At 37.4% G+C, this 27,807-nt stretch overlaps 4 protein-coding genes across 6 annotated transcripts; all 4 read right to left on the minus strand.

The window, feature by feature from the left end:
- Nucleotides 1–2,456: 2,456 nt before the first annotated feature.
- dynll2a (dynein, light chain, LC8-type 2a) lies at nt 2,457–5,128 on the minus strand. Of its 2 annotated transcripts, XM_042739273.1 has the most exons (4): nt 4,947–5,128; nt 4,596–4,828; nt 3,053–3,189; nt 2,457–2,943 (listed from the first exon to the last, which is right to left on the minus strand). In XM_042739273.1, the coding sequence occupies exons 3-4, from the start codon at nt 3,182–3,184 to the stop codon at nt 2,806–2,808; spliced, it is 270 nt and encodes an 89-aa protein (XP_042595207.1). In that variant the 5' UTR covers nt 3,185–3,189; nt 4,596–4,828; nt 4,947–5,128; the 3' UTR covers nt 2,457–2,805. The 2 variants fall into 2 exon arrangements, with proteins under 2 accessions (XP_042595207.1, XP_018972637.1); XM_019117092.2 differs by lacking the exon at nt 4,596–4,828 and having other exon boundaries at nt 4,947–5,118.
- A 1,310-nt stretch (nt 5,129–6,438) lies between these two features.
- Nucleotides 6,439–10,128, minus strand: LOC109104219 (serine/arginine-rich splicing factor 1A-like). Of its 2 annotated transcripts, none has more exons than XM_042739272.1 (5): nt 9,910–10,128; nt 9,572–9,788; nt 8,715–8,914; nt 8,470–8,642; nt 6,439–7,837 (listed from the first exon to the last, which is right to left on the minus strand). In XM_042739272.1, the coding sequence occupies exons 2-5, from the start codon at nt 9,772–9,774 to the stop codon at nt 7,643–7,645; spliced, it is 771 nt and encodes a 256-aa protein (XP_042595206.1). In that variant the 5' UTR covers nt 9,775–9,788; nt 9,910–10,128; the 3' UTR covers nt 6,439–7,642. The 2 variants fall into 2 exon arrangements, with proteins under 2 accessions (XP_042595206.1, XP_042595205.1); XM_042739271.1 differs by having other exon boundaries at nt 9,572–9,791; nt 9,910–10,127.
- A 418-nt stretch (nt 10,129–10,546) lies between these two features.
- On the minus strand, nt 10,547–14,943 carry aldoca (aldolase C, fructose-bisphosphate, a). The gene is made up of 9 exons (XM_019117090.2): nt 14,795–14,943; nt 13,508–13,634; nt 13,216–13,427; nt 12,382–12,436; nt 11,926–12,086; nt 11,753–11,836; nt 11,271–11,445; nt 10,993–11,192; nt 10,547–10,901 (listed from the first exon to the last, which is right to left on the minus strand). The coding sequence occupies exons 2-9, from the start codon at nt 13,617–13,619 to the stop codon at nt 10,806–10,808; spliced, it is 1,095 nt and encodes a 364-aa protein (XP_018972635.1). The 5' UTR covers nt 13,620–13,634; nt 14,795–14,943; the 3' UTR covers nt 10,547–10,805.
- On the minus strand, nt 14,442–27,641 carry rskra (ribosomal protein S6 kinase related a). Its single transcript, XM_042740046.1, is given in 13 exon segments — nt 14,442–14,447; nt 18,282–18,548; nt 21,682–21,792; nt 21,909–21,997; nt 22,155–22,244; nt 23,012–23,039; nt 23,189–23,229; nt 23,382–23,489; nt 24,379–24,448; nt 24,686–24,754; nt 24,859–24,942; nt 25,882–26,100; nt 27,384–27,641. Coding segments are annotated over 13 exon segments (1,209 nt in total). The 5' UTR covers nt 27,411–27,641.
- Nucleotides 27,642–27,807: the final 166 nt, after the last annotated feature.

A 27,807-nucleotide genomic window follows, 5' to 3' on the forward strand; every position in this document is an offset into this window, starting at 1 on the left:
TCTAGCCTACAAATATCACAGGTCCTTCTTGACATCACCATGAAAACTATGTGATCTTGATAAGGACCATGGGGAATTTTATTAAAAGAGACATCTTCCAACCCCTTCACTTCCTTTGTGGTTTTCAATACTGGATATTAGAAAATGGGACTTTTCCGGCATGGGGCAGAACTTTCACCCCTTCGGTGGGAAAAAAAAAACAATATAGGATAAAACCACATCATCATATTACAGTATGTCTGTTCTCTTTTTAAATTATATGAGCCAAATATGTATGTATGTATATATATATATATATATATATATATATATATATATATATATATGAAGAGCTCAGATGCAAAACCCTCTAAAAGCCATCTGAAATTTTCTTCTGAAATTAGCATTTTTATCAAGCCCCTGTGTTTAAGTTATTTCACTTTAATGGCAATGAAATATTGCCTTAGCAGATACAACAACCTGGTACCAAAGACATGCCCTTCCAAAGCACTTTACCCGGCTAGGAATAAACTTGCAACACTGCCAAAGCCATAAAATCAGAATGTAGAGAAAAACAAAGAGCCACGCTCCAGCACATCTTATCACATATAAAGGGCTGTAAAAGAAACCGACTCTTGAGCTCCTCAGGTGTGATTGGTATCTGAATTCACATGATTATCTTCAACCGGTTAAATGTGCCACACCAAATCTGCTCAGGACCAGTGCAAAAATAACAAAATACCTTACCAGCAAAGCACTCTCAGAACAACATGCAGATGTTAGCCTACCAACATGACAAGTTAAGTATCGTTATGTCAATGAATCATATGACATCCTCTTATTTAAAATAAGAGTGGGTGCAGCCAGTTGTAACTTAAATATTTGAAGCTTTCGTTATCATCGCTTAATATATATATATATATATATATATATATATATATATATATATATATATATATATATATATATATATATAAAATTATATAGTCGTCACTGGCTTGTACCATAATAGTTTTAGCGTTTACCGCACTTTGTTGTTTTTATGGCTAATATTCAAAGAAAATGACTCACTTGTATTTCAAAATGAGGTGGATATCAAGCGATAAAAATAATTTAGCTTTGCCTTGTTGTTGCGATGAAGGAATCTTATGATCCATATGGATACAATTATGAAAATAAAGATGCCACTGATTAAGTTGACAAAGCCAACAACATACTGTTATTTTACCAATTCAAAACCAACATTTCAAAATGCATCGTCTGATTAGACATCCCTAACGTTCCCATTTGGTTATTTTTGGGGAACCAAATAAGAACACTCTGGGAACACTAGGGGAACGTTCTATTTACATAAAGAAAACTTTCCTAGCCAAACAGCAGAGAACGTTAGAACGTCTGTTCATGGGAACGTGCGTTCTGGGAAACAAACGTTGCTGGGATACAGTTAAATACAACATACCGTTTAACCAGCTTTAAGATGCTATCTATCTTACAAGTTTTTGTCATTAAAACAGCGTTTAGAGTTTCTACTGGCAATCTTTCCAAAGTTTAACATGTTCTACACACAATCTGTTTTATTAAACCAAATGTGAACTCGTTAGAGCCATACGTGTGTTTAAGACTGGATTAAGATCTCACCAGCAGGTTCTTAAAAGTTAAACTCCCTCATAAGCTTTTAAACAACAGCAGTTGTATTAAAATATCGACCCTGCGTCGCTCACTATCGTAAACCAAGGTTTACATTCAGAGACGGTAGGCCGCAGAGCGTCGCGCGATGAGAGGCGGCCCTCTAGTGTTTAGGCGCTGAAGTAACAGACAAGACGCTGTTAATGGCTGCTGTAGGCCTTGGCAGAACATCAATCCAGGCCCACATGAGAGATATACGGAATGAACGAACACACAATCTTTCAGTCACACATTTTAATGAATCTGACAGGCCGCTGTTGTCATGGGCGGTACCTGAGTGGGCTTATGTGCAAACTATACAGTCATATGATTGTGCACGGATCAGAACTGTAAAAATAAGGCAAAAACAGACACATGCAAATTAATTCTACTCATCTGGAACAGCGAAGACCGGAAGACGACAAAGACATTTGCTGTGCGATCATCAAACCTTAACTACTTACACTCAGAAACCTGTTCTGCAGATTACATTAGAAGCCTAGCTTGATGGAGTTAGTATGAGTTACATATTATGCGTTTTTGCTTTTAAACTTTATTATATGTGCACTTCAATTACATCTAGTCCGTTGTATATTTAGACATTTCAAATTGGAGTTAGTATGAGTTCGTTGTATATTTTGAAATTAAAAGAAAATATACATTTACTGCAGAGGTATTCAGATACAAACACTCTTTCTATAACAACAGAATGCTTTAAATCAAACCGTACAACCAAACGTGCTTCTATCCGTCACCCAAATACCCCAAAAATGACATACAGTGCATGGCTTTCAATGTATTACAGCACTAAGTCACCAAAAATATATCCATTTATAGCAGACATTTACAGTGCTGGTCAATGCTTCACATTTTCTGACTTTCTTTATTATATATACATATCACCCACCCCCCCCGTTTTTTTATTTTTACAACATATGCGCTAGGAAAAACCTGCAAGGACCATTAACAAAAACTTGGGCCTCTAATGAAAAGCAATTTAACTGCAACATGTACACAAGTAGTATGGGACATGATCCATGCAGTTGTGCACAGCCAGCATAGTCATGGTATGGTCTTGTTTAATATTCATTGATGACATCAGCCACCAGTGCATCACAGTCTTCATTGGAGATACATTCTACGGTCTGGTTTGGCCTGGACTCAGCCAGACTTGAAGAGGAGAATGGCCACCTGGCCCAAGTAGAAGTAGATGAAGTGTTTCGTCTCATGGGTCACGTAGCTGCCGAAGTTCCTTCCCACAATGCAATGCCACGTAGGATTGTATTTCTTATCGAACTCCTGTAACATGAGACAACGTGGTTTAAGCATGGGAGAAAATGCAAGCGTGACAAAAATACAAGTTAGGAGTCTAAAATAACAGTACGGCTCAAATCTCGGCGCGACTCACCTTTTTGATGTATGCGGCAATGTCCTTCTCGATGTTGTATTTCTCCATGGCCTGTGTGGCACAGTCCACTGCGTCCTGCTGCATGTCTTCAGACATGTCAGCGTTCTTGATCACAGCCTTCCTGTCGGTCATGGTTCCTGAAAATGTAGAAACGAACAAAGATCAGTGTCCATTGAGAGTCAAACAGTGGGGCCTTTCACGGGTGCTTCTTCCCTGACAATGCCAGGCAAATTCCTGACAGAATGCCATCAACAGAGAGGATCTGATTTGTTAAGGCAATTCAAATGACACTAGATACTTTCATGAGAACCAAGCAGGTCTTTCTGTCCAGTACTAGCATTTGAAGCTAGTCAATAAAGGCCGTATTTGCATACTACTAATGCTGGACCCAGAAAACCAACTCAAACTGTTCTCAATTGACACTCTTTGAAGAGAAATCTAGTATAAAAGTACTTTAACTAGCAATACCAATACTGGGATAGATATATACACTAGTCAAAATTTGAAGTGGATCAAAACCTTTCATCAAAGTAGTCCTAAAACCAAAATGCGTTCTTGTCTCAGGACAACTTTGATGAACTTTTCTGATCCACTTCAAGTGTTGACTACTGTAGACCAAATGCATAGAAAGCAAATTCACAACTAATCAATAAAGGCCATATCTGAATATAGACTCAGAGAACCTTGTCAAATAGTGGTCAAATTAAAAAAAAATTGGAGTTAAATCAAGTATAGATGTACTTTTGTTAACTAGCGATTACCAGTACTGGGATACATACGGCCCAAATGCATATTCATAAACAGCATTAACATTTACCACTAGGCAATTAAGGCCACATTAACGCTGGGTCCATTAAACAAAATCGAACCGTGCTTGGATTACAAATTTTTGGCGTTTAATCCAGTATAAAAGTACTTTAGGTAACTAGCAACACCAATACTGGGATACAGATGGTCCAAATGCATACATAGACAGCACTATCATTTGCAGCTAGTCAACAGATCATGTTTGTATACTGTTAACACTGAGCCCATAAAACCAAGTGTCATTGTGCTCAAAATTACAATTTTTGGAAGTAAAATCTAAACTAAAAGTACTTCAAACTAGCAACACCAATATTTGGGGGTACATGGACATTGCACAACATAAATTTGTTTGCTGAGCACATGCATAAACATTGACTGCACTGCCATATACAGGTACTCAATAAAGGCCATATATGCATACCACTAAAGTTAGGCCCATGAAATCAAGTTAAAATTCACTAAAATTATTATTTTTTTTTGGAATTAAATCCAGTATAAATGTACTTAAATTCAGCTAAGTTAGTCAATAAAGTCCATATTTGCATTCTTTTAAACCTGAGACAGTAAAACCAAGTCAAATAGAGCTAAAATTAAAAAAATATATATGTAAAATCCAGTACTTTAAGATAGTTACCCAGCAGTATTAATACTGGGATTCATATGGCCCAAAGGCAAACTAGTACAGAAAACCACTAACTAATAGATCATACACAGCTGATATCAGCACTTCACACACCGTTGATTTAGCAGTTCAACTCAATTATATGGTGGCAGTCAACTGATTAAGATCTGGATTCATCTATCAAGTCTCCATGGATCATAGACGGTATGGAGGAATGCTACGTCACACCTCCTCCATTCACAGCGTGCGCGTTTGATGTTCCTTCCAGCAAATCAATGAAACTCAGGTGCACGCGGCGTTCTCGCTGTAGCTTCTGAATTTCAACGTCAAATACACGCTTTGCTTTACTGAAGCGATTGCAAAAACAAAACAAAAAAAAAATCGCCATTATATGTCTAAAACACAAGCATCAGGCTCAAAATGCATGCAAGATCATCACTCGAGATGGCAAACTATTCAACTCACCTGTCAGCAATATTTGGCAAGAGAAATTTGCGAGTGAAAAGTCGCCGTACGAGCTGTCGTCGTTTCGGATGTCCCTTTAACGCTATGAGAGGAACATAAGGATCACATCAAACGCCGACTGGTGCCCGGCTGCCCGCGCTGAAATCCCTGGCTCTCCACAATGCCGTCCTACACAGCGCTCGCCATTGGCTGCACACCAGCCGCTCCCTGCGCCCCTCTGCCAGCATCTTATTTCATCCCACAATGCATCTTTAACCGGAGACCAGAGGGAAATGTGCTTGTTTGGGTATAAGCTGCAGGACTGTGTGGGCCAGAAAATAGCTCGGTGGACCTTCACAATGAAAACACTTCACAATTTGTGAAGGACACTTATTGCAAGGGTATTAATCTGTTGTTCCTCTCATGCTCGGTCCCACGCAGTGTAATGCAACTAGAAATGTACTGAATCTGGCAACAATTACGGTTCCTCGACGATTTTCTTAGAATTTTATAAAAATGTGGAAAAATGCAATTAATTGGATTTAACAGTGTGCTATCAAATAATGAGATTATTTCAGGTTTCAACAGAATTAGAATGCAGGCATATATTTAATACAATTGTGCAAAAGGTGCGCTTACATAATTTTAAAGGCGGCATAAGTGCTATCCAAAAATTAATAACTCAAATTGCTGTCGTTTATAAACTACCACTCATTGCAAAGAAACTCAGAAAGGTGTATCTTTACACGTTATCGTGACAACCAGTGTTTCTCATAACAGTACTAGTTCATATCAATGAACTTGATTAAACGTTGTATTGTAGTTAAGTAAATGATTCAGGTTCAGTCACAAAAAGAACCGGTTCAAACGAGTCCCTCTTCTGAGAGTCGGGAATCCAAACACGTGCAACGCTACAAATGATACACTGATTTGTAGCATTGTATTTTTTCATTTACTATAAAGAACCGACATATCTACTGCAATAAACTTCTTTCTAATATAATTATCCTAACAGAAGACGGGTTTCAGTTACTAAGCAACACTGCTAAGCACATTAATGTAGAATTCAACTTTTAGGCGGCATCCAAAATTAAAGGGACAGCTAAATTATTTTTATTAGCAATAGTCCTGTAACTCTAATAGCTGAGCATGGGGTTAATAAAGCAATGTGTTCGATTCCCAAATAATGTATCACATGATAAAATGTGTAGCTTAAGTACAATATAAATTAATAAACATAAATAGCAGTCATCATTTACTCAACCTTCATGTCTTTCCAAAACTGCACAACTTTCTTACAATTTTGAAAAATGTGCACGTGTGCAACATTGTATGGACAAAAACAGGTGAAACATTCAAAATATTTTGTTCCAGTCAAACAAGCTTAAAATGCTATGACGGAGTAAATAATTTACAATTTTAGGAGAACTGTCCATAAGAGTCATAATTTCACAACATTCAACAATTCAAAAGCATTTTTTAAAAAAAAAAAAAAAGCAAAGGAACACACTTCTTTTGTACCAATGAAACCTTTATTTAGGCAAAAACTGTTCACTAAAAGAAAAAATGCTAGCGATGTCAAAGCATCTACCGTCCAACATTGGGACAGTGTAAATCTAAAAATGCCTGAGTAAACCCCTCCCCATCCCAAAAGCACTCAGTTTACCATACTGTTCCTGTCGATTCCATCCCCAAAGACTGCTCCAGCATCTGCTCCGCCAATGTGTTAAAAAAAAAGAGAGAAGGGCCAAAAGGTCTACATTTTCCACTGAGGTATAGAGAAAATAAAGGGGGGGGTAGGGAAATACTTTTGAATTGCGGCCTTAAAAATCCTATGATCCTGGGAGCAATTGATCCTGTTCCATGTATCCAGCATTCCCTATCCTATCTTCATTATGTACTGATCCCAGTGATCCGGCATCCACTGAGCCTCTCCTCCAATCCAAACCTTAAGATACCAGCAAAATCAAAACAAAGGAGGCAAAGAGTTAGAATCAAATCCACTCAGACCTGCCTTCTTTGATGCATGCATACAGCATTAAGGCCAAGACAGACTATTAAAACTAAGAACCTAACACTAAGACTGAATCAAACATGTTGAGAAAAACATGAAAGCTGCAATCTGTCTTTGGACACAAAAACCCAACTCGACGTTTGACCAGTACATCTCTACAACGCAACTAAAGATACCACCTCATTTAAAATTTATCTAAAATCGGTTCAGTTACTCAAATCATGCCCTAAGGGCCAACAAGTTTTTTTTTTTTGGATGCAATAGACGTTTGTTCTAGAGTTCAAATTTACCCTTTTACGCAACATTAGATTTAGCAACCCTTTATTACAAAGCATCGGTTCTGTGTCACATCTAGAGGAAGACAGCATAAAACAATTGAGAAACCCACTATCCCATGAATAACTTTCATACATGGCATTTACAAAAATATTGGGAGCCATTACATAACCCTTTGTTTGGTCTATGAAAGAGACTTCCACTTTGGATTAAAAAAAAAAAAGAAAAAAAAAAAGTCATGGGCAAAAGAAATCAAAGTTGGTTAAAAATGCATGTTTAAAAATAACCAATGCAGGGAGAGAAAAAACAAAACAAAACAAAGACATTCATAAGATGATCATTGTCTCATGAAACAAGGGTGGAATTAAAACATGGGGTTTGTGTAAAGACTAAAAACAAATGGTTCAAGGGCTCCTAGAGGGCAAGTTTAGGAGCGAGAGCGGGAACGGCTATGGCGCGGGGAGTACTGCGGTGATCCTCGGCTGCGGCGAGGGGAGTAGCTTCGGCTACGGTTGTTGCTGCGGCTGCGACTCCTGCTGCGACTGCGGCTCCTTGACCTTGATCTTCCATAGCTCGGACTGCGGGGACCGTCCACCTTCACACGGATGTACGCAGTTTCGCCCTGGCAGAGACAGAACTTTCCATTGAGCAAGTGTAGCTAACATGGTCACTATACTTACCAGACTTCCTGCAATGAAACATTGCTCTTTGGTTGTACACCAGTATTTTATATTATTCAACCTGACTACACAAGACCTCCAGTTTGACAAGGTTTAGCTTTGGTATTCACAAGGAAGGGTCAGCCAATACTGGATTTTGACAATACAATTAATTAGCCAGTAACTAATTTTACTTTATTCTTACCTTTTTGCACAAATTTTCTCATTAGCACAAAAAAAAAAAAGTTTGTAGAACATGTGTATATAGCTACTGCTTTCTTACAAAGCAGGCGATTAGACAAGTTAAAAATCTGGGCATCGTTTTCACAATAACAAGGTTAATATTAAAAAGAAAATGATTAACAATACATACTTAACATATGACTGCAGAGAAATTGATTTTTCCCTGTAATTCATAGTTCCAAGATGTAGCTATTTATGCCAATTAATTGGCTAAATTGCCAAGTCAATATATTTTCACTAAGACAAACTCACTTTAAACAGAACGTCTTAGCACAACATTAGGATTTGCTTACCTTAGGAATATTCCAATGCTAAGCATATCCAAAAATACAGATTAAAATCTCAAACCTACCTCATGAGACCGGAATTTTGTGTTATCCAGTTTGCGAACGGCGTAGGTCATGTCCTCTTTGCGAACAAACTCCACCACACCAGTTCCATCTCGGAAAACATCAGCGTAACATACATCACCTGCTTCACGCATGTGATCCTTCAGATCCTGCCAGCTCCCGCTCGGTGGAAGCCCTGCAATCAAATCCAACAATCAATACAACTTCAAAAGGTTCTTAAATTAGCTGAAGCTGTGATGTGCAGTACCTGATACGATTACTCGATTCTCTGAACGTCTGGAGGGGGGTCCATATCTACCCCTAGGAGCCCCACCACCTCCTCCACCACCACCACCACCTCCACCTCCGCCCCCAAAACCTCCTCTCCCGCTCCTGGGGAACTCCACTCGAAGACGATAGCCATCATAGTCATACCCATCACGGGCATAGACAGCGTCCTCTGCATCTCTAAAGGAAACAGAGCAGGAAAGCATGTAAATACCAATCTGGCATGAAAAACCAGTCAGTGTGGCTAGAGGTCGCAAAGAGTTAAACCACAAATAGCAACTAATATAACCAGCTAGTTAAGTGACTCAACATTTGAAGTGGATCAAAAAAAAAAAATTAGTTGTCCTAAGAAAATTTTGGTTTTAGAACAACTTTGAAAGGTTTAGATCCACTTCAAATGTTGACTACAATAATCTGAAGTTAAGTGCAAGAAGTAATTTGTCTAGTTACAAAGCTAATTTCCATATCCAAGCCTAAGGCAGGCTTTAATTCCTAAATGGAAGTTAAAATGCACTAACAAACATTAGGTCAAAATAAACAACTAAGTTGCAAAACCTGCACTCACTGACTAAAAACATTAGTTAATATAAACAAACGAAGCGCTGGAAACATGGTGAGCGCGGCTAAGCCGATTAGCATGTTAGCACTGAAAGCAAAAGTAAAAAGCTTATTTACAAAAACACACTTGCTTATATATAGATTGCAAAATACAGTTGTCAAAAAACAGGTATTTTAAAAAATTCATAATTTAAGCAGTGAAACCAGCAACGTTGAAACAAACAGACTAACGTTAACGTTAGCATTTAAGCTAAAGGCTCAAGGTTCAGTTGTACCCACCTCGGGTCTTCAAACTCGACAAAGGCGAATGGAGGACCGCCTCGTCGGTTTTTCAGATCGATGTCTCGAATGGCTCCGTATTTATAAAACACATCTTCGACATCTTTGGTGCGGATATCAGGGGGCAGATTCCCCACATAGATGCGGCAGTCATTGTTTCCAGCAGGCCCGCGGACCACACCACCAGACATCTCTTCACTCATAAACCTTAGCTTTCCTGCTGAGCACAGACACAACATACATTTTTTTTTGAGCCTGATATAACATCTGTATGTTTAACTTGCGAAATACGTTAAACAAACCGCAACAGCACTCGGATACAAAACAAAGAGACTTACTATTGTCTGAAGCACAGTTTGCACGCGCACGACGAGAACGTGTTTCCTCTGGAGAAGCGCGGGTCGCTTCCTCTTCAAGCGCGCTTTACCCTCCGCGGAGGAATCTGGGGAAACAGGCTGAGGGGCGCTTAATGGAGTAGCTACATCCGCGACGTCAAATAGATCGGATAGTGACGTCTAAAACAATACAGATATTTTATATAGATGGGTAATTAGTATGGATAAGGAAGGAAAGGGTATGTCAAGCCTTTATTATATACCTTAGTACTGACTTATTTGGTCCTCGGGTGAAGTCAATTATTGTTTGCACCTGCTGCTGGGGTAAACTGTAGATTAACGATTGACTTACATAGAGACAAAGTTTAAAAATGAATAAACCATTTACAATTATCCGTATACCTTGCGATTTTAGGCAAATGAATCTAACTCGTTATTAAAATATATAATAGCCTATATAGTATAGCCTAATATATATACTATAATAATGAGCATATGTAGCCTACTAGTGTGTATTCAAAGATTAGAGAGACACATCTATCTTCACAATTTTAATGCAGCATTTTCAGTTTGTATTCAGGTTGCCAATAATTTAGTTTCACTTTTGTTTTGTCGAATATGCATCAAGCCAGACATTCAGTATCATCAGATATTCATATTTATTCATCAGAACAAAGGCTTTATTAAAGCTTTAGATGACGAAAGGGTAGATCACAGAAGCATATAGATCCTTATCTATCCTAAGAAACTCTTAAATGTTGAGGATCAACATAACACAGTCAGCTGTCACTTTATTAACACTCCATTACTTTCCTAAAGAATTACATTGGCGACAAAAGCTATAATTTTACAATGTTTTACTTCAATGCTAATGCTGGATTACGGGAATCAGCGGCATTTCAATATGCGTAGCTGGAAAGGTAATGAGAAAGACCAGTGGCTCCGCTGCTGTCACCACAAACCGTGTACTTCCCTTGAGAGGCCAGACTGTTGATCTGAGGAGAAAAGAAGCAGTTAGAAAGAAGATCTGTTTATCTCTATCTATCTGTCTGTCTGTCTGTTTATGTCTAGATTTGGTTGGCATGCCTCTGCTCTTTTGATGAATTCCTCGGTTGCGGCGGCTTCATTGTCTCTCTCTCCACGCCAGGTCTTCAGAGCCGAGGCCTGCAGAGCTCGGCCAAATGAGAAGGTGAGAGCCCAGGGTTTCACGAGCGCACAGTTATTGATGGCATTTAGGTTAATGGAGGCCTCCTGCTCACTTTGACCTCCTGAGAGAAAGGTCACCCCTGAAAGTGCAGGAAGTCTCTAATCACGCAGTGTCACTGAATCTGAAATCAGGTTTAGAGTTTGTAATGTATCCTCACCTGTCACTGCGGGCGGGACAGTACGCCGCAGAGCAGTGACTGTTGCCATGGCAACCTCCTCTGCACTGTATTTGGTTGGGCAGCCGTGTCCAGGGGTCACCATGTTGGGCTTGAGTAGTGTGCCTTCCAGATACACATGATGATCAAACATGGCTTTGTAGACTTCTGCAAGCACCTGAATAAATGACAGTGAACGTGTAAAGCACAAGTTCACTCTAAAACTGAAAATACTCTTTTGTCTTGCTCTCATGTTGTTCCAAAACTGTGTAACTTGATTTATTAATCTATATTAACTTTGATTTATTTATTTATGTTCATATGTTGTTTTGGACCCTGTTAACTTTCAGTGTATGAACAAAACAGTTGTTGCAAAGAGAAGAAAGAAAGTCACACAGGTTTGGAATGACATGAGGGTGAATAAATAATGATGAAATTTTAATTTTTTAATGTAAAATCTCTTTAAGAAGTAGAGTATAACCAACCCTCTCTGTAACGAACTGGCAACGCTTCAAATCGTGGTCTCCATCAGGTAGGATCTCAGGTTCCACTATGGGTACAATCCCATGCTGCAAGTACAGTTGGAACAAGAACTTGAGCTTTAACAAAACTCCATTTGCATCTCTTATAAATGAATTTAGCAGAATGAACATTTTACCTGCTGACAAATACTAGCATAGCGAGCGAGGACTTTAGCGTTTTCTTTAATGCACAGGTTTGACGGGGTGGTATCGCTGATTTTCATCACACAACGCCACTTTGCAAAGTCAGCTCCATCCTTTTTATACTGAGCGCAGCGTTCTGAGAGCCCATCCAGACCTGTTGAGACGGTAGAGCTGTTCAGTTCTGACGATCATTATGTTCTGGGTCAAACTGACCCTAACTGGATTCAAGACAATTCACAAAAAAATCACAGTATGGAAAATAACCTTTAACATGAACACCTCTCAAACATAACAAAAAAATAAACTGCCTTTAAAGAAATATGCAGGTCAGTTTTATTATACTTATAGAATAAGGGTGGAAAATGAACCAAGGAACTAATTAGAAAATAAATCAACAGTGAATAAAAATTGGTTGATCAAATATTCAGATCTAGAGAAGTTTGAGATACCTTGTGTAGTGGTTTCTCCATTAGTCCCTGGCAAGGGGACTACACCTTTGTCAACCTGTGAAGAAAGGCCAAAATGTTTTAGAAATTAAATATAATTTTAATTCAGCACATTGACTTAAACACCCTGTCAGAAAAAAGGTGCAAAACTTGTACCTTTATCAATACAGTGGGTGCATATTAGTACTTTAGTGTAATAATGTGTACCTTTAAGTTTTCCAACTTTTTAGGGGTAAATAGTTGCCTCTTTAAGGGTACTGCCCTAGTGACAAGCTGTTGTACCCCTAAAGGTATCATTTTTGTACAATTAAATACAAAATTCAAATCCCAAATCCCTGTTTCCCAAAAACAGTTTTTGTGAACACTCCCTATATCTGTCCCAAAAGTATCCGACTGAAATGCATTTTCTAATGAGACATGAAAGGAAGTTATGGATTAAATGGGATTGAAAAATGTTGCACGCCAGGTTCAAACTCACAGTGCCTGCATGAGCACCAAGGTTCAACATGTCAAAACAAATACTCCTACATCTTAAAAGTGAAAGTGATGTGACATACAGCCAAGTATGGTGACCCATACTCAGAATTAGTGCTCTGCATTTAACCCATCCAAAGTGCACACACACAGCAGTGAACACACACACACACACACCGTGAACACACACCCGAAGCAGTGGGCAGCCATTTATGATGCGTTGCACGGGGAGCAATTGGGGGTTCGATGCCTTGCTCAAGGGCACCTCAGTCGTGGTATTGCCGGCCCGAGACTCGAACCCACAACCTTAGGGTTAGGAGTCAAAATCTATGCTAGTGAACTCCTACATCTGAGACTTCATACCTTGATTCCGATAGTGATGCCCTTGTCCTTTATCATCTTGACGAACGGGACGCCATCATCAGAGCTCTGGTAGAGTGTTTCGTGGAAGAAGATCACTCCGCCGATGCAGTTATCAATGCGGTCATCAGCGCTGAAGAGCACCTGGCGGTAGAGACGGCGGTTTTCCTCGTTGTTCTCTACGCCTATCTGGTTCAAACGCTTCCCCATGCTGCCTGTTAGAACATCCACAGGATCAAAGTGAGTTCTTTCACACTGCAATTTATGACGACTAACTGGAGGCAGCCACACTAACCTATGGACTCATCTGCAGCCAGGATGCCTTTCCCTGGTGACACTATGCGCAGAGCTATCTCATGTAGCTCTTTCTTTTGCTCAGTGGTGAGGGGAGGAAACTGATGGGTCATCCTGTCCAGCACAACCTGAGGATAGGGTAAAAACAGTATGAACACTGTAATGACATAATCATAAACACGAGTACATTACATAATCAAGATGGGATATCAAAGACATCACCATATATTGCCTTTGTGCTGAAGTTATTTATGCTTATAACAGGGTGTGTATGGTTCACATATAAAAAAAATACAATATAAAAAATACAATATTGCAAACATTTCCTAAAACATAACAATGTGTAATTTGAAATGCGGGTCAAAATCAATATGGAAAATTCCTTAATATTAACAGTACCTTGTAGAAAACATGTAGAAAACCTGGAAATATCTGGGAATTTTAAAATTGTGATTTCCAGGCCTGGAAAATGTATGGAAATGTATGAAATTTTTAAAAACTATAGAACCTTTATTTGGTTATAAATTGGCTTCTGTCAGTTTAATCTCTAGAAAACAACTAGTAAACATAAATAATAATTAGATGTATTGAATTATTCTGATATATATTGAAGTTTATTTTACAAGAAAACACAATTTCTTTCTTTCTACTAAAATTTCATGTTTAATTCACTGTTACTTGTTGTTTCTTTGTAATTATCTGTGAAATGTACAAGCAATTTCTGAGTTAATTTTCTTTCAGTAGAATTGATGCAAAGTTCTTCTTTTTAAATGAAATGAAATAGCCATCAAAAACAAAGTTAAATAGATAAATCCAACACAATTGTCACTTAAAGGCACAGCAGCTCTTCTGCTAAGCGTTGTTCAGTTCAGAAATGCCAAGCATTCACCTTCACAAAAGCTTAACAAAGATTTCTGCAACTTTGTTATCCACAGCTACAACTGAAACATAGACACAGTTTACAAGCCTTATGCATATATAAATTACTTATGAATAACTAAATTGCAAAAGTACTGAAAAATGTTATTTTTAAGAGTTCTCAACTTTTTGAAAACCTTTTGAACCTTTAGCAGCATTTAAACACAGCTATCCAGAAAACTTATCATGCATATATGACTCTCAGGATTAAATAAATTATCTATACATTTTCTAAATGGTTACTTGCCGGTGCAAACATAACTTTTTAGTAATAAAAACCTTACAAAGTTGTTTCTCCACTGCATATTTCACAAAACAATTGTAATCCAAAATGGTGATGGCAGATACTTCAACAGATGGAGTAACTCACCAGGTCAGAGCGGACCGACTGGCTCAGACTGAATGGGCTTTTTCCTGCAGACGAGATGAGACGTGACTGATTCTTTAACAGTGCCAGTGTCCCAGTTCTTTATGAAGGTGATATCCCAGAGGATGCTGACACTTGTAGGGCGGAGCTTAACTTCATGCCCTCATTAAGTTATTGGAGGAGGTGTTAAAGGCCACCAGAGGTTGCCCACCTGATCCCATTTCTCTAGCAGCATGCATTCTCATTTGCAATGCAACCTACATTTTCTATACTGCAAAACTTGGTGGGGTAGAGTGGGTGGTTTCCAGATTTTTGCTGTACAGCTGTTATGCGTGGTTGTTATGATATTTATGTATTCAAAATAGCCCAGATATGGCTTGAATCCCTTATTCAGTGTAAATCAATGGGATTTTTTTTTTTGCAGTTTTATTATCTGCCAGGTGGCCATTATTTGAGGTATCAACTTTGTAACCTGTTGGGTCTTTCAGGCCACATCTACTGTATTCACATCAACAATATAATTAGATCATACATGCCTCAGACGAATCCTCAAATCTCTAGTCAGCTGAGACTTCCATCATACCCTTAGGAAAATGTTGGCAGTCACAGAGCGGCTGAGATTCAAGTATATGTGTGGTAAACAAAAAAAAAAAAAAAAACAAGGTGGGGTCATGGCATAATTTTTAGTTCTATACAGGTGAGTAGAATTTTTAGTTGACTTTATGATCTATGTTTCAAGGACGAAAAAGCAGTCAAAGTTCAGAGATTCAGTTTACTAAAGCATCGATCTGTTGAGAGATTATGTGATCAATGCCCTAAAAGTGGCTTTAATTTATTCATATCACATGTAATATGTATAGAAATAGCCAGAACTTTTTTAGAAGCATGCTCTTCAATTCCTAATATGAAACCAACAAGGTACTGTAGATAAAAATGGCAGGTTTAGAGGGATACCCAATGTTTCATTATACATAATAAAGGACTGAACCCATTGGATGTAGACTCTCAAGAGAACTGTTAAGAGTTAGGGATATTTTAAGCCACCTCTACTGGGGCTGTGATTTTTTTTCTTGATACCTAATTAAAAACATTAATAATGATGCTTTATCTGGTGTTCAATTTTCAGCCCTATTAAGGCTGCTCCCATTTGGGTTCTTCATTGCTCTCACAAATAGGTCACACCAAAGTCTCAAAGTTGGAGAAATGTCTCCAGGTATCATTCACAGATATATATTTTACCATTCTCTCATTTGAATTGTAATGACATGAAGTTCTACTTTCGTCCTCCACATCAATTGATGAACGAGTGCTATTTTGGGGACATATGTTGAGAATGCTCTTTACTGTACTGCTGAAAACTAATGAAAAAATTAGAGATATTCAAATAATGGCATAAATATTGAGATACTTATTACCATAATAACCGCATACTACTTAATATAACCTAAACTGTATTTTGTTGCATGTATTATTATTAAGCATCGCACTATACATTGCTTTGTACATTACACTTCTGTATATTTCACAGTATATTTATTCTGTGAAACAATATATTAATCAACATATATCATATACTGGTAATAGTAAAGTTGAAGCATATTAGCCTATATTGTCCCCAACAATGGAATTTTCACCATTTGTGTTTAGATTTTTCAGTGATTCTTTCTGCAGGTTACACTGATACACAAATAGATGGTGACAGGAGAGTCTCAAATGATTTGTTCAGAGCAGATTCATTTAGGAGTGAAACAAGTGAGCTACTGAATCATTCACTCATCTGTTCAGTTTAAAAACAATGATTCATTCAGGAGCAAACATGTGATACATTTTTATTAGCAAGTTAACTGAATCATTCATTCAACACTTTTGTTAAAAAACATTGATTCATTTAGGAGCAAAATAGGTGACTCATCTGAGAGAATCATTGAATCATTCACTCAACCGTTTCATTCAAAAACACAGATTTATTAATTAGCTAAAAAAGTGCCAAGTCTTTACGAGAGAGTCATTGAATCACTCACTCAACAAATTTGTTCAAAAACATAGATTCACTTTGACACAAAATACTATTCCTGGGGTGTTGTATGGAAATGCACAAAAGTTGATTCAGCTTTGGCTTCATCTGGAATTAATATTTCCAAAAAAGTAACTGGCAATATTGTCTCTAAAAAGTTCACAATCTATTTGTCATAGATTATCACTCTAATGGTGCCACAGTAAACAGGGCATCACTGTAACCAGTATGAGTATAAAAATAAACAAATTTAATTTAAATTATATACTCCTTTCCTTTATACACAGGAATTAAATAAAACCCAACAGTTCATATACTATTAAGACAAATACTGCCTTATACTAGGGCAAAACTTAACTTTCAAAACAGAGGTAACTGTTGAAAATCTAATACACTTTCTGTATATTCAGATGAAAAGAAATATGATTATTAAATAAGGGTAACTCTGTAGTAATACTTGTTTTTGACTGACTATTCACATAGATTGATTTGTGGGTGAACGTTTAGAAAAATACTGTGGCATTTTATCTTGTCTTTGGCAAAACACAATGTTACCGAGAGAAAAAAATAGTTCATTTATGTTTTCATGGAAAATTGGTTCCTATAGCTTTCGTTTTAGACCCTGTTGTGTCTTCGTTTACCTTAAAGGGATAGTTCACCCAAAAATGAAAATTTGATGTTTATCTGCTTACCCCCAGGGCATCCAAGATGTAGGTGACTTTGTTTCTTCAGTAGAACACAAACAAAGATTTTTAACTCAAACCATTGCAGTCTGTCAGTCATATAATGGAAGTGGATGGGAATTACAGCTTTGAGAGTCAAAATAACATACACAAACAAAACCAAATGAAACCCTGCGACTCGTGACGATACATTGATGTGTAAAGACACGAAACGATCGGTCTGTGCAAGAAACGGAACAGTTTTTATATCGTTTTTTACCTCTGATTTTCACCGCAATGTCCGAACTGTCCTGAGCACATTCTCAACAGCCGGCGCGTGACAAGTCTTCTTCTTCTTGTTGTCGCTTTATGGCGGATCGCAGACTTATAAATGCATTACCGCCACCTACCTTCAAATGGACCATTGACACTCCTAATTGAGATTGTAGATAGAGTGTCAATGGTCCATTTGAGAGATAGGTGGCGGTAATGCACTTATAAGTCTGCGATCTGCTGTAAAGCAAGAAGAAGAAGAAGCAAACACGCTCAGGACAGTTGAGACATTGCGGTGAAAATCAGAGGTAAAAAACCATATAAATACTGTTCAGTTTCTTGCACAGACAGTTTCTTGTTTGTGTATGTTTTTTGACTCTCAAAGCCATGATTCCAATCCACTTTCATTATATGACTGAAAGACTACAATGGTTTGAGTTAAAAATCTTTGTTTGTGTTCTACTAAAGAAACAAAGTCACCTACATTTTGGATGCCCTGGGGGTAAGCAGATAAAAATCAAATTTTCATTTTTGGGTGAACTATCCCTTTAATCTTTATCTAGGTAGGAGACAAATCTGCAGGGGTGGATGGAGAGTTCAGTAGGTCACACTCAATACTCTGAAGCAGGTCTAATGATAAACCTCGCATTGATCTTTCCGGTCGGTCTGGATGATTCTTCAGCTCGAGGATTGGCTCAATGGGACTTTTCTGCAGCAGCTGGGAGTCAAAAGACATGCCGTGGAAAAACTTCTGGCCTTGGAAGAGCTCCAGGCAGCGTAAGCGACGTGTAGGGATCTTGCACAGAAGCTGTATTCAAACATGATCAGAGAGTTTTAGTGAAGTGAAGTAAGGCCAAGTATGGTGTCCCATACTCGGAATACACAAAATGTTTTCTAAAGTGTTTTCATTTAACCCATCCGAGTGCACACACCTGTGACAAGTTACAAGTTACAAGTCCGACTCTCTATCCATTAGACCAGAACTGCCCCCTTTTAGGAAGACTGGTTTGAATGTTTCCATAAACATCAGGGTTATACGCCGTTCAGATTTGAAGGCAGAAATTAAAATGTAAAAAAAAAGCCAAGAAATTATTTGAAATGAGATGTGTTAAATTTAAATTATCATCGTTAGTATGAACTACCTCTAAATGATTTCTTACACATAAAATATAGGGTATTTCAATAAACATTAGAATTAATAAATTCAATAAACATCTATATATCCATGAAAAAAAAGTATACACACACACACACACATATATATAGATATACACAAATGTATAATAACAACACAAAAAAATTATGGATTTATTGTTTATATACCAATAAACATCAGATGATATTAATAAAATAGATGTACATTTTCTTTTACATTTATATTTCACATAATACATGTAATATGTATTACACTTATATGTAATATTGTCTTTTTAATTGTATATTCTGTCTATGAATATAAATCATAATGAAAATCTATAAGCATGTAAAAAAATGTACACTTTCAGTTTGAATTACTCTTAAATGACATCCTTCACATAAAATATGGGGTATCAATAAAATACATTATGTATTATGTACATTATGTAATACATTAATACATCAAATACAAATTTATCAATGTTTTAAACATACATTATATAAAACATCCATAAAAAAATAAATGTAATGCTATAATATATAATTTATGAATGTATTATTATGATTATCATTAATGGATAATGGAAAGTATGTTCATTGAGTACTGTACATGTAGTCAATACTTGGTAGGGGCTCCTTTTGCTTTAATTACTGCCTCAATTCGGTGTGGCATGGAGGTGATCAGTTTGTGGCACTGCTGAGGTGGTATGGAAGCCCAGATTTCTTTGACAGTGGCCTTCAGCTCATCTGCATTGTTTTGTCTCTTGTTTCTCATTTTCCTCTTGACAATACTCCATATATTTTCTATGAGATTCAGGTCTGGTGAGTTTGCTGGCCAGTCAAGCACACCAACACCATGGTCATCTAACCAACTTTTGGTTCTTTTGGCAGTGTGGGCAGGTACCAAATCCTGCTGGAAAATGAAATCAGCATCTTCAAAAAGCTGGTCAGCAGAAGGAAGCATGAAGAGCTCCAACATTTCTTGGTAAACGGGTGCAGTGACTTTTGTTTTCAAAAAACACAATGGACCAACACCAGCAGATGACATTGCACCCCAAATCATCACAGACTGTGGAAACTTAACACTGGGCTTCAAGTAACTTGGGCTATGAGCTTCTCTACCCTTCCTCCAGACTCTAGGACCTTGGTTTCCAAATGAAATACAAAACTTGCTCTCATCTGAAAAGAGGACTTTGGGCCACTGGGCAACAGTCCAGTTCTTCTTCTCCTTAGCCCAGGTAAGACGCCTCCGATGTTGTCTGTGGTTCAGGAGTGGCCTGACAAGAGGAACACGACAACTGTAGCCAAGTTCCTTGACACATCTGTGTGTGGTGGCTCTTGATGCCTTGACCCCAGCCTCAGTCCATTCCTTGTGAAGTTCACTCAAATTCTTGAATCAATTTTGCTTGACAATCCTAATAAGGCTGCGGTTCTCTCGTTTGGTTGTGCATCTTTTTCTTCCACACTTTTTCCTTCCACTCTTGTTTCTGTTAACATGCTTGGATACAGCACTCTGTGAACAGCCAGCTTCTTTGACAATGAATGTTTGTGGCTTACCCTCCTTGTGAAGGGTGTCAATGATTGTCTTCTGGACAACTGTCAGATCGGCAGTCTTCCCCATGATTATGTAGCCTAAGCCCCTTTCACACTGCACATTGGACCCGGAAAATTGCCGGAACATTGCCGGGTCGCCTTCTGTGTGAACGCAAACACGTTCTGGGATTGATTCTGGGATTGATCCCGGGTTGGGGACCTAGTAACATTGCCGGGTTTAGTCCCGGAATGAGCGCTGTGTGAACAAAAGCCAGAACTAATGCCGTGTCGTAGTGATGACGCACGTTATCGCGCGACTCTTTTAGTGTGTTTTGAAGGCAGATCAACATTCGCGACGAAACAAATATGTGCAAACTGTAACGAAGCAGTGATCAGTTAGTTCCTCACTTTCCGCGCTGAAGCTGAGATCGTTCGCCAGCTTAAGGGAAAGTTAACGTGCCTAGCGTTTTCGACTCGTACATTACACGTCACACCCTGATATCACGTGTCTTCATGGGACCTTTATGGGTTGTGTGTGAACGCACACACATATTCCGGGTAATCACTAGCAGTGTGAAAGGGGCAAAATCTAGCGACCCAGGAACAACTGCCGGGACATATTACCCGTGTATTTTCTGGAATCGCAGTGTGAAAGGGGCTCTAATGAACCAAACTGAGAGACCATTTTGAAGGCTCAGGAAACCTTTGCAGGAGTTTTGAGTTGATTAGCTGATTGGCATGTCACCATATTCTAATTTGATGAGATAGTTAGTGTATTGGTGGGTTTTTGTTAAATGTGAGCCAAAATCATCACAATTAAAAGAACCAAAGACTTAAACTATTTCAGTCTGTGTGCATTTAATACACAAGTTTCACAATTTCAGTTGAATTATTCAAATAAATAAACTTTTCCATGACATTCTAATTTATTGAGATGCATCTGTACATAATACAATTTTATATGTAATATATTATTGTCTTTTATTGTATCTTAATGCATGTGTATGTATATCAACCATATTCAAAACTTATATGCATGTAAAAAAAAATAATAATAAAATAAAATTATGTATTATCTGTTAGTATATAAATCATAATTAGTGAATGAATGAATGCAGATTATAGTAGTCAACATTTTGAAGTTGATCAAAAAGGTTAATTAAAGTTGTCCTAAGACAAGCACACATTTTGTTTTATGTTTCAGGACAACTCTGATGAAAGGTTTTGATCCACTTCAAATGTTGACTAGTGTATATATAGCAGCAGCTCACCTCTATGAGCAGGAAGGCCAGAGCTGGACTGAGGCTTGCAGGCATGTCATATGGACACTCACTGACACTGGTCAGCATATCACAGTGATCTGCTTCCGCAGGCAGAGGAAACTACAAGTCAAAATAATCGAGAAAAGGCTCACAGTCTGTATAAGCAGCCCGTAGCATTTTCTTCACATCACTGAGTATGTGCTCATCTTGCAGTATAGCCTCTAGATATGTCTCACCCCTCCAGTGGCTAGAGCATAGAGAAGAATACCAAGAGACCACCAGTCTGCAGCGTGGCTGTACGGACCGCCGCTCAGGACCTCAGGAGCTGTTTAATGACCACATCATGTAATTAAATATCCATCTTTACAGAAATAGCTCATTTGCTTAGAGCTATAAGTGTCTTTAGTTACTGCCAGATATAGCTGATGGTAAACACAGTCCTGTCCTGTTTAAAAAGAGTGCAGTTCAGATTTCAGCCTCACCCATGTACTGTATTGTGCCGCAGATAGTATAAGCTCTATCCCCATGCTCAAGACGGCGAGACAGCCCGAAATCAGTCAAGCGGAGGTGACCTAAATGAGACAGCATTAATATCTATTCCACAATTCTCCTTTCTGAAAGCTAAAAGCCAAGTGCTTCACATTTGGGATGGACATTTGAAAACAATCCAAAGACACAAAAGATATATATATATATGGTCCTTATCTTGGTTTATGTGAAACTTATGCAAATTGGTGTATAGTTTGCTTTTTTTAAATATGATATGAATTTGTTTATGATATATAGTAGCAATGTGGATGAACTATCTGCATATATGTTCATATTATACAATGTGAAGTTGTTACAAATTTTTAATTTCCCATTTAAGCATTTAAACATATATATATATATGCTTTTCTGAAGATCCATAGTTTTTTTAATGCATCTATAACAGTTTAATAGAATATTAAAAATGATCATATCAATATATAATGTTATATTTTTGGTAATAATGCTGTCAGATTTATTCAATCCCTATTAAATACTGCTGTTTTTAAGTTACTTATTTGTATATAGGGTACAAAAACGGTTTTAATACACAATTTAGCCTTTGTAAATTCTATAACAAAATTGAATGCTGCTGCAGATACATAAATTTGTGCATGAATGTTTTGTGCCAGTTTGAGATTATATATATATATATACACACACACACACATACACGTACATACAGTATATATATACACACACAAACACACACACACACACACACACACACACACACACACATTTAATCAACTTTACATTCTCAAATTCACTCAAATGTGTATTAATAAACTCTATAATAGTTTATTGATACCTTTATCAGTCAGAAGTATGTTTTCCATCTGTTTAAGAAAACAAACATTTTTTCAGAGCATTTAAATAGGATGGATACAAACATTTATTAACTTCAGTAACATATTTATATTTAGTTATATTTTTAAACACAGTAAAATCAAAAAAAATTATATAATTAACATTTTCAAACTTATACCTTCACATCCCTATGCATTATTCCAAAGTCATGCAAAAAGCCTGGAAATTAAAAAAAAAGTTGTGTCACTGATACAAATTTACAACACCTGTTTGTGAAAATGACTTTAGGCTAAATATATTAGATTATTTTGATACAAAATAAGCATGTAAAGTGTTCAATCCATAAACATAATGAATGCAACAACACTCACCCAAAGCAGAGCCCAACTCGGCAGCAAACACTCGAACATCTCTCTCATCAAAGCGGCCCTTCAGGGTCCAGTAAGTATAGAGATCGCCAGTGCTGCAGTAATCACACACTGAACACAAACACACACGAGCCAGAGATAAGAGACGAGAAAGACAATGTCACAGCAGGCTGATTGGCCTGACCTTGAGGCCAGCTCCTCACAGACTTCATTCAAGCACAGTAAGATCTGGAGCAGTATTTTTGAGTATAATCACAAGCCGGTGACACAATTTCAGTCTGTCACAGGGTCACGGAGGGAGACTTTGGAAAGGAAGAAGACACAACACAATGATTTAAGTCTCATAGCTTGCCCTGGCTAATGGATGGGGAGAGCAACAAAAACACACTGAACGTTCCAATCACATGGAAAAGGAGCAAATCAAATAAGAGTAAAGCATTGAGCAGATCTTTCAAGAAATGTACTTTATGCTCTCTTGACAGATATATGCAGTCTTGTAAACCCAGTCATTTTCACATGATATCCATGCAAAAAATACAAGGAAAACACAGCATAGCAACATTAAGGTTGGGGCAGAACTGTTTGTTTGTCTGGCCAGTGTGGGCAGATGGGGAAGTGTTTTTAAAAATACTTCACCTTTCACTTCAAATGTTCCTTTAAAGCAGGGCTTTTCAAACTTTTTGATGAACCTACATATCTGAGGCCCCTTTTCAATCACTCCTGTGTAAGGGACAAACTACAATAAAATGCATGATGTAGCTAAACACTATATATATATATTTGTCAGTAGAATAAAATAAAAATGTCAGGATTTCAGACCAGTCTTTAGAAAGCAGAAAGAAGAACTAAGTAATGAAATTCAGTAAGTGTGTTATAAATACATGTATATTACATTAACATTGTAAAAATACCTTACAGAACACCCCAGTTTGAAGCCCCCTGCTTTAAAGCAAAGGAAAACAAGGAGTGGGACAGTGGGTATGTATGTGGTGTGACTCACTGATGAAGAGATTGCTCTGGCTCTGCCAACAGTCCCGGAGACTGAGGAGGAAAGGATGTCTGACTTGACGCTACAATGTAACAGTTGACAACACAACATGAGATGGACGTGAGTGCAGGCGCTGAGAGGAAGTGGGAAGAAATCATAATGGCATGAGCAAAACAATTTAAGTATGAAATGTGTGCATGCTTCTAGGGTATTGACTGAGAGGAAGTCAGCGTTGTCCATGTCTCACTGGCCCGGTTAGAACCAGATCAGACGAGCCTTAGCTGACACAGAGCGCAGAGAGAGGCGCAGTGTGACTCACTTGAATTATCACCTCCTCTTTGGACTGCTGGAGGACTCCATTTCTCAAAACCTCAGCTTTGGGTAAAACCTAACCAACAGTGACAACAGAAATTCTGGAAGGAAGATGGTGCACCGTACCAAACAAAACACATTTTCATGACAGGGAATTCAGAACAAGGCAGAATAAGTCACCTTAATAGCATAGGTCTCATCTTTAGACATGTCCTTCACCTTCAGGATTGGGCCAAACGAGCCTTTAGCTACAAAACCAAGAATCTGAGAAAAGAATCACTGATTAAAAAAGACAAACTAGTTTTAAATCACAGGATTTAAAGGGAGTGGGATTAATGGTATTGAATGTGCACTTGTAGTGTACTTCAAATCTTAAAAGTAATAAAAATAAAAAAAAGTATATATAAAATGTAATAAAATGCCACTTGAGTGTCCTTAAAAAGAGTAAGAGTCATGACTATTTCTTGACATACTTAAGCACACTTAAAAAAAAGTGTACTTTGTTATGTAAAATTAATTTAAAGTACATTTTAAATAATTATATATTAATAACCTTTTGTTATGCTTTAAAGAAATAGATTTATTTCGATGTGCTGACTAACATACTAAAGAAACAAATAAAAACATTGTAAAATGTTAACTTTTGAAATAAATATATTTTAAATGTACTAAATTACAACTTACAAATGTATTTAAATACCTGACATATAAGTTTCAATAGAAATGACAATAAAGCATATTTTAGTTTACCATAAAAGCTTATCAATACATTCAGCAGTACAACAGAAGTAATTATGAAACTACATATAAAGATGCTTAAGTCCTAATCATCAAAAAAGCATTACTAAGTTCAACTAATAGCATTTAATATAAACTATGGTACATTTTCATTTAATTTCAATTAACTTTCCATCCAGTTCACACTTAAATACACTCTTTTAAAGTATATTACTCAAAATAAATTCTCTCTTTAAAAGATGAAAATCTTTCAAAAATGAAAACTGTCATAATTTACTTTCCCTCATATTTTTCCAAACCTGTATGTCTTTCTTTTGTGGAATATTAAAGGTACATTCTTCAAAATTTCTCTTTTTGTGTTCCACTGAAGAAAGAAAGTCATACAGGTTTGAGAGTTTGATTGATGACAATTTACATTTTTGGGTGATTTATGTGAGGATTTTATGACTTGTGGCAATGAACCACCTGTAAATGCTTATGGCCAGTAAACCTGTGAGGAAATTCTGGCAAGAAAATGGAAATAAACTCTAGACGAGGCCCCTCAGGGTTTGACTGCACAGAGACGGGGTATTCTCTGTGCCGGGCGCTGCGTCTCAATAGACTGTGATGAACGAGCTGAGCCGGGAGAGACAGGAAGCCCTGATGACATGACAGGGATCTCCTCTTCACCACTGATGCTGATTCCTGCAGCAAAGACGATATCATTAATAAAAACTATACAAAATCACAAACATATAGGCTAATGCTTAACCGATCACTAACTAGTGTGCATTCAAATTTAAATATGCAATGGCCCCAAAAGACAACTAATAATTCTGTCATCATTTACTCCAAACCTGTATGAGTTTCTTTTTTCTGTTGAACACAAAAGAGGATATTTTGAAGAATGCGGGTAACCAAACATTTGACGGACCCCTGTGACTTGCACAGTACATTTACATTTAGTCATTTTGCAGACGCTTTTATCCAAAGCGTCTTACGATTGTGTAAGAAAAAAGAAAATTACCATGGAAGTCAATGGGCCATCAATTGTTTGTTTGGTTTATCAAAAGAAAGAAACTCATACAGGTTTTGGAATAGCTTGAGTGTGAGTAAATGATGACAGAATGATCATTTTTGAGTGAATTATCCCTTTAATTTACATTTAAAATGTTCACACTTTATTTTAAGGTCCAATTATCATATTAACAAACCATTAACTACGACTTTTGCTTCAATAAACTACTAATTTGCTGCTTATTAACTGTTAGATAGGGAGTTGTTAAATTTAGGTATTGGGTAGGATTAGGAATGTAGAATATGTGCTAATAAACAGCCAATATGTTAATAATAATAATAATAGGCATGCTAATAAGCAACTAGTAAATAGTGAGAATTGGTCCATATATCCGAGTCGCATTGCATTAAACAGCAGAATATAAAATCAAGTGGCATTTCAAGATATATGATAAACTATGAAGTTATACACTGTCTAGTGTCAGTAGGCTAATTTTGTAACTGAAGGAATTTCATGAAATATGTCTTGGGAGTAAATTGTATAACACACGAATTAAAAAATTAATTGGTTTCCTGTGTTGTCTCTTTTCATTCTTTTCTAAGTTTGAAACTATCAGTTTTGTGTATCGTTGTGTAATGTGATGTTATGCGGGCTAATTTATTTGTGTAGTTGTTTAACGTCTGTAAATATCAATATCATCCAGTATTTTCTCTGTTGTAAACAATTCTTAAAACGGTAAACACCTTTGACTGAATAACACATGAGGAGCCTTTGGGAACATCTCACGTGTCGATGTAATTTGAATTTAATCATGAAATTGCCTCGTGAAATTGATATAGCCTCTCGTGAACCTGCAAAGCACATTTAGTATTTCACTCAGACCGAACCGTGTCCACACAGCGTTACTCTGAACAAACTCTGTTATTCTTCAGTGTGTGAGGTGTGAGTAATACAGTAAACACTCTTTTACCTTATTTTTACTCCCGTCGCCGCCCATCACATTTTATCAACAAGAAACGAACGACACGCGATTTTCTTTAAAAACAAATGTACTCTCCCATAAAATTCCGTCAATAAAAAGTGAATCCCACGTTACTTAGACCAGCTTTGCACACAAAATAACGCTTTCAGCATGCACATCAGTCAGTGTGCAACCCTTGATACACATGCAGGAGCGCGAGACTCCGCCCCGCCTACTCATTAATATGTACACAAAAACAAAGATCACGTTACAGCAAAGCACTGCATGCATCAGAAACGGTCATAATTGATTGATTATGTAACTCTCGTACTTACAGACGTGACCTTCTTTTGTGGACCAGTGGAGAATCAATGTATTTGTAACAATGCACTGAAGAATAAAATGCACAATTATCTCCAATTTTGTTAGCTAC

Source organism: Cyprinus carpio, chromosome B15 (assembly GCF_018340385.1).
Source record: "Cyprinus carpio isolate SPL01 chromosome B15, ASM1834038v1, whole genome shotgun sequence".
In the NCBI taxonomy this organism is placed as follows: domain Eukaryota; kingdom Metazoa; phylum Chordata; class Actinopteri; order Cypriniformes; family Cyprinidae; genus Cyprinus; species Cyprinus carpio.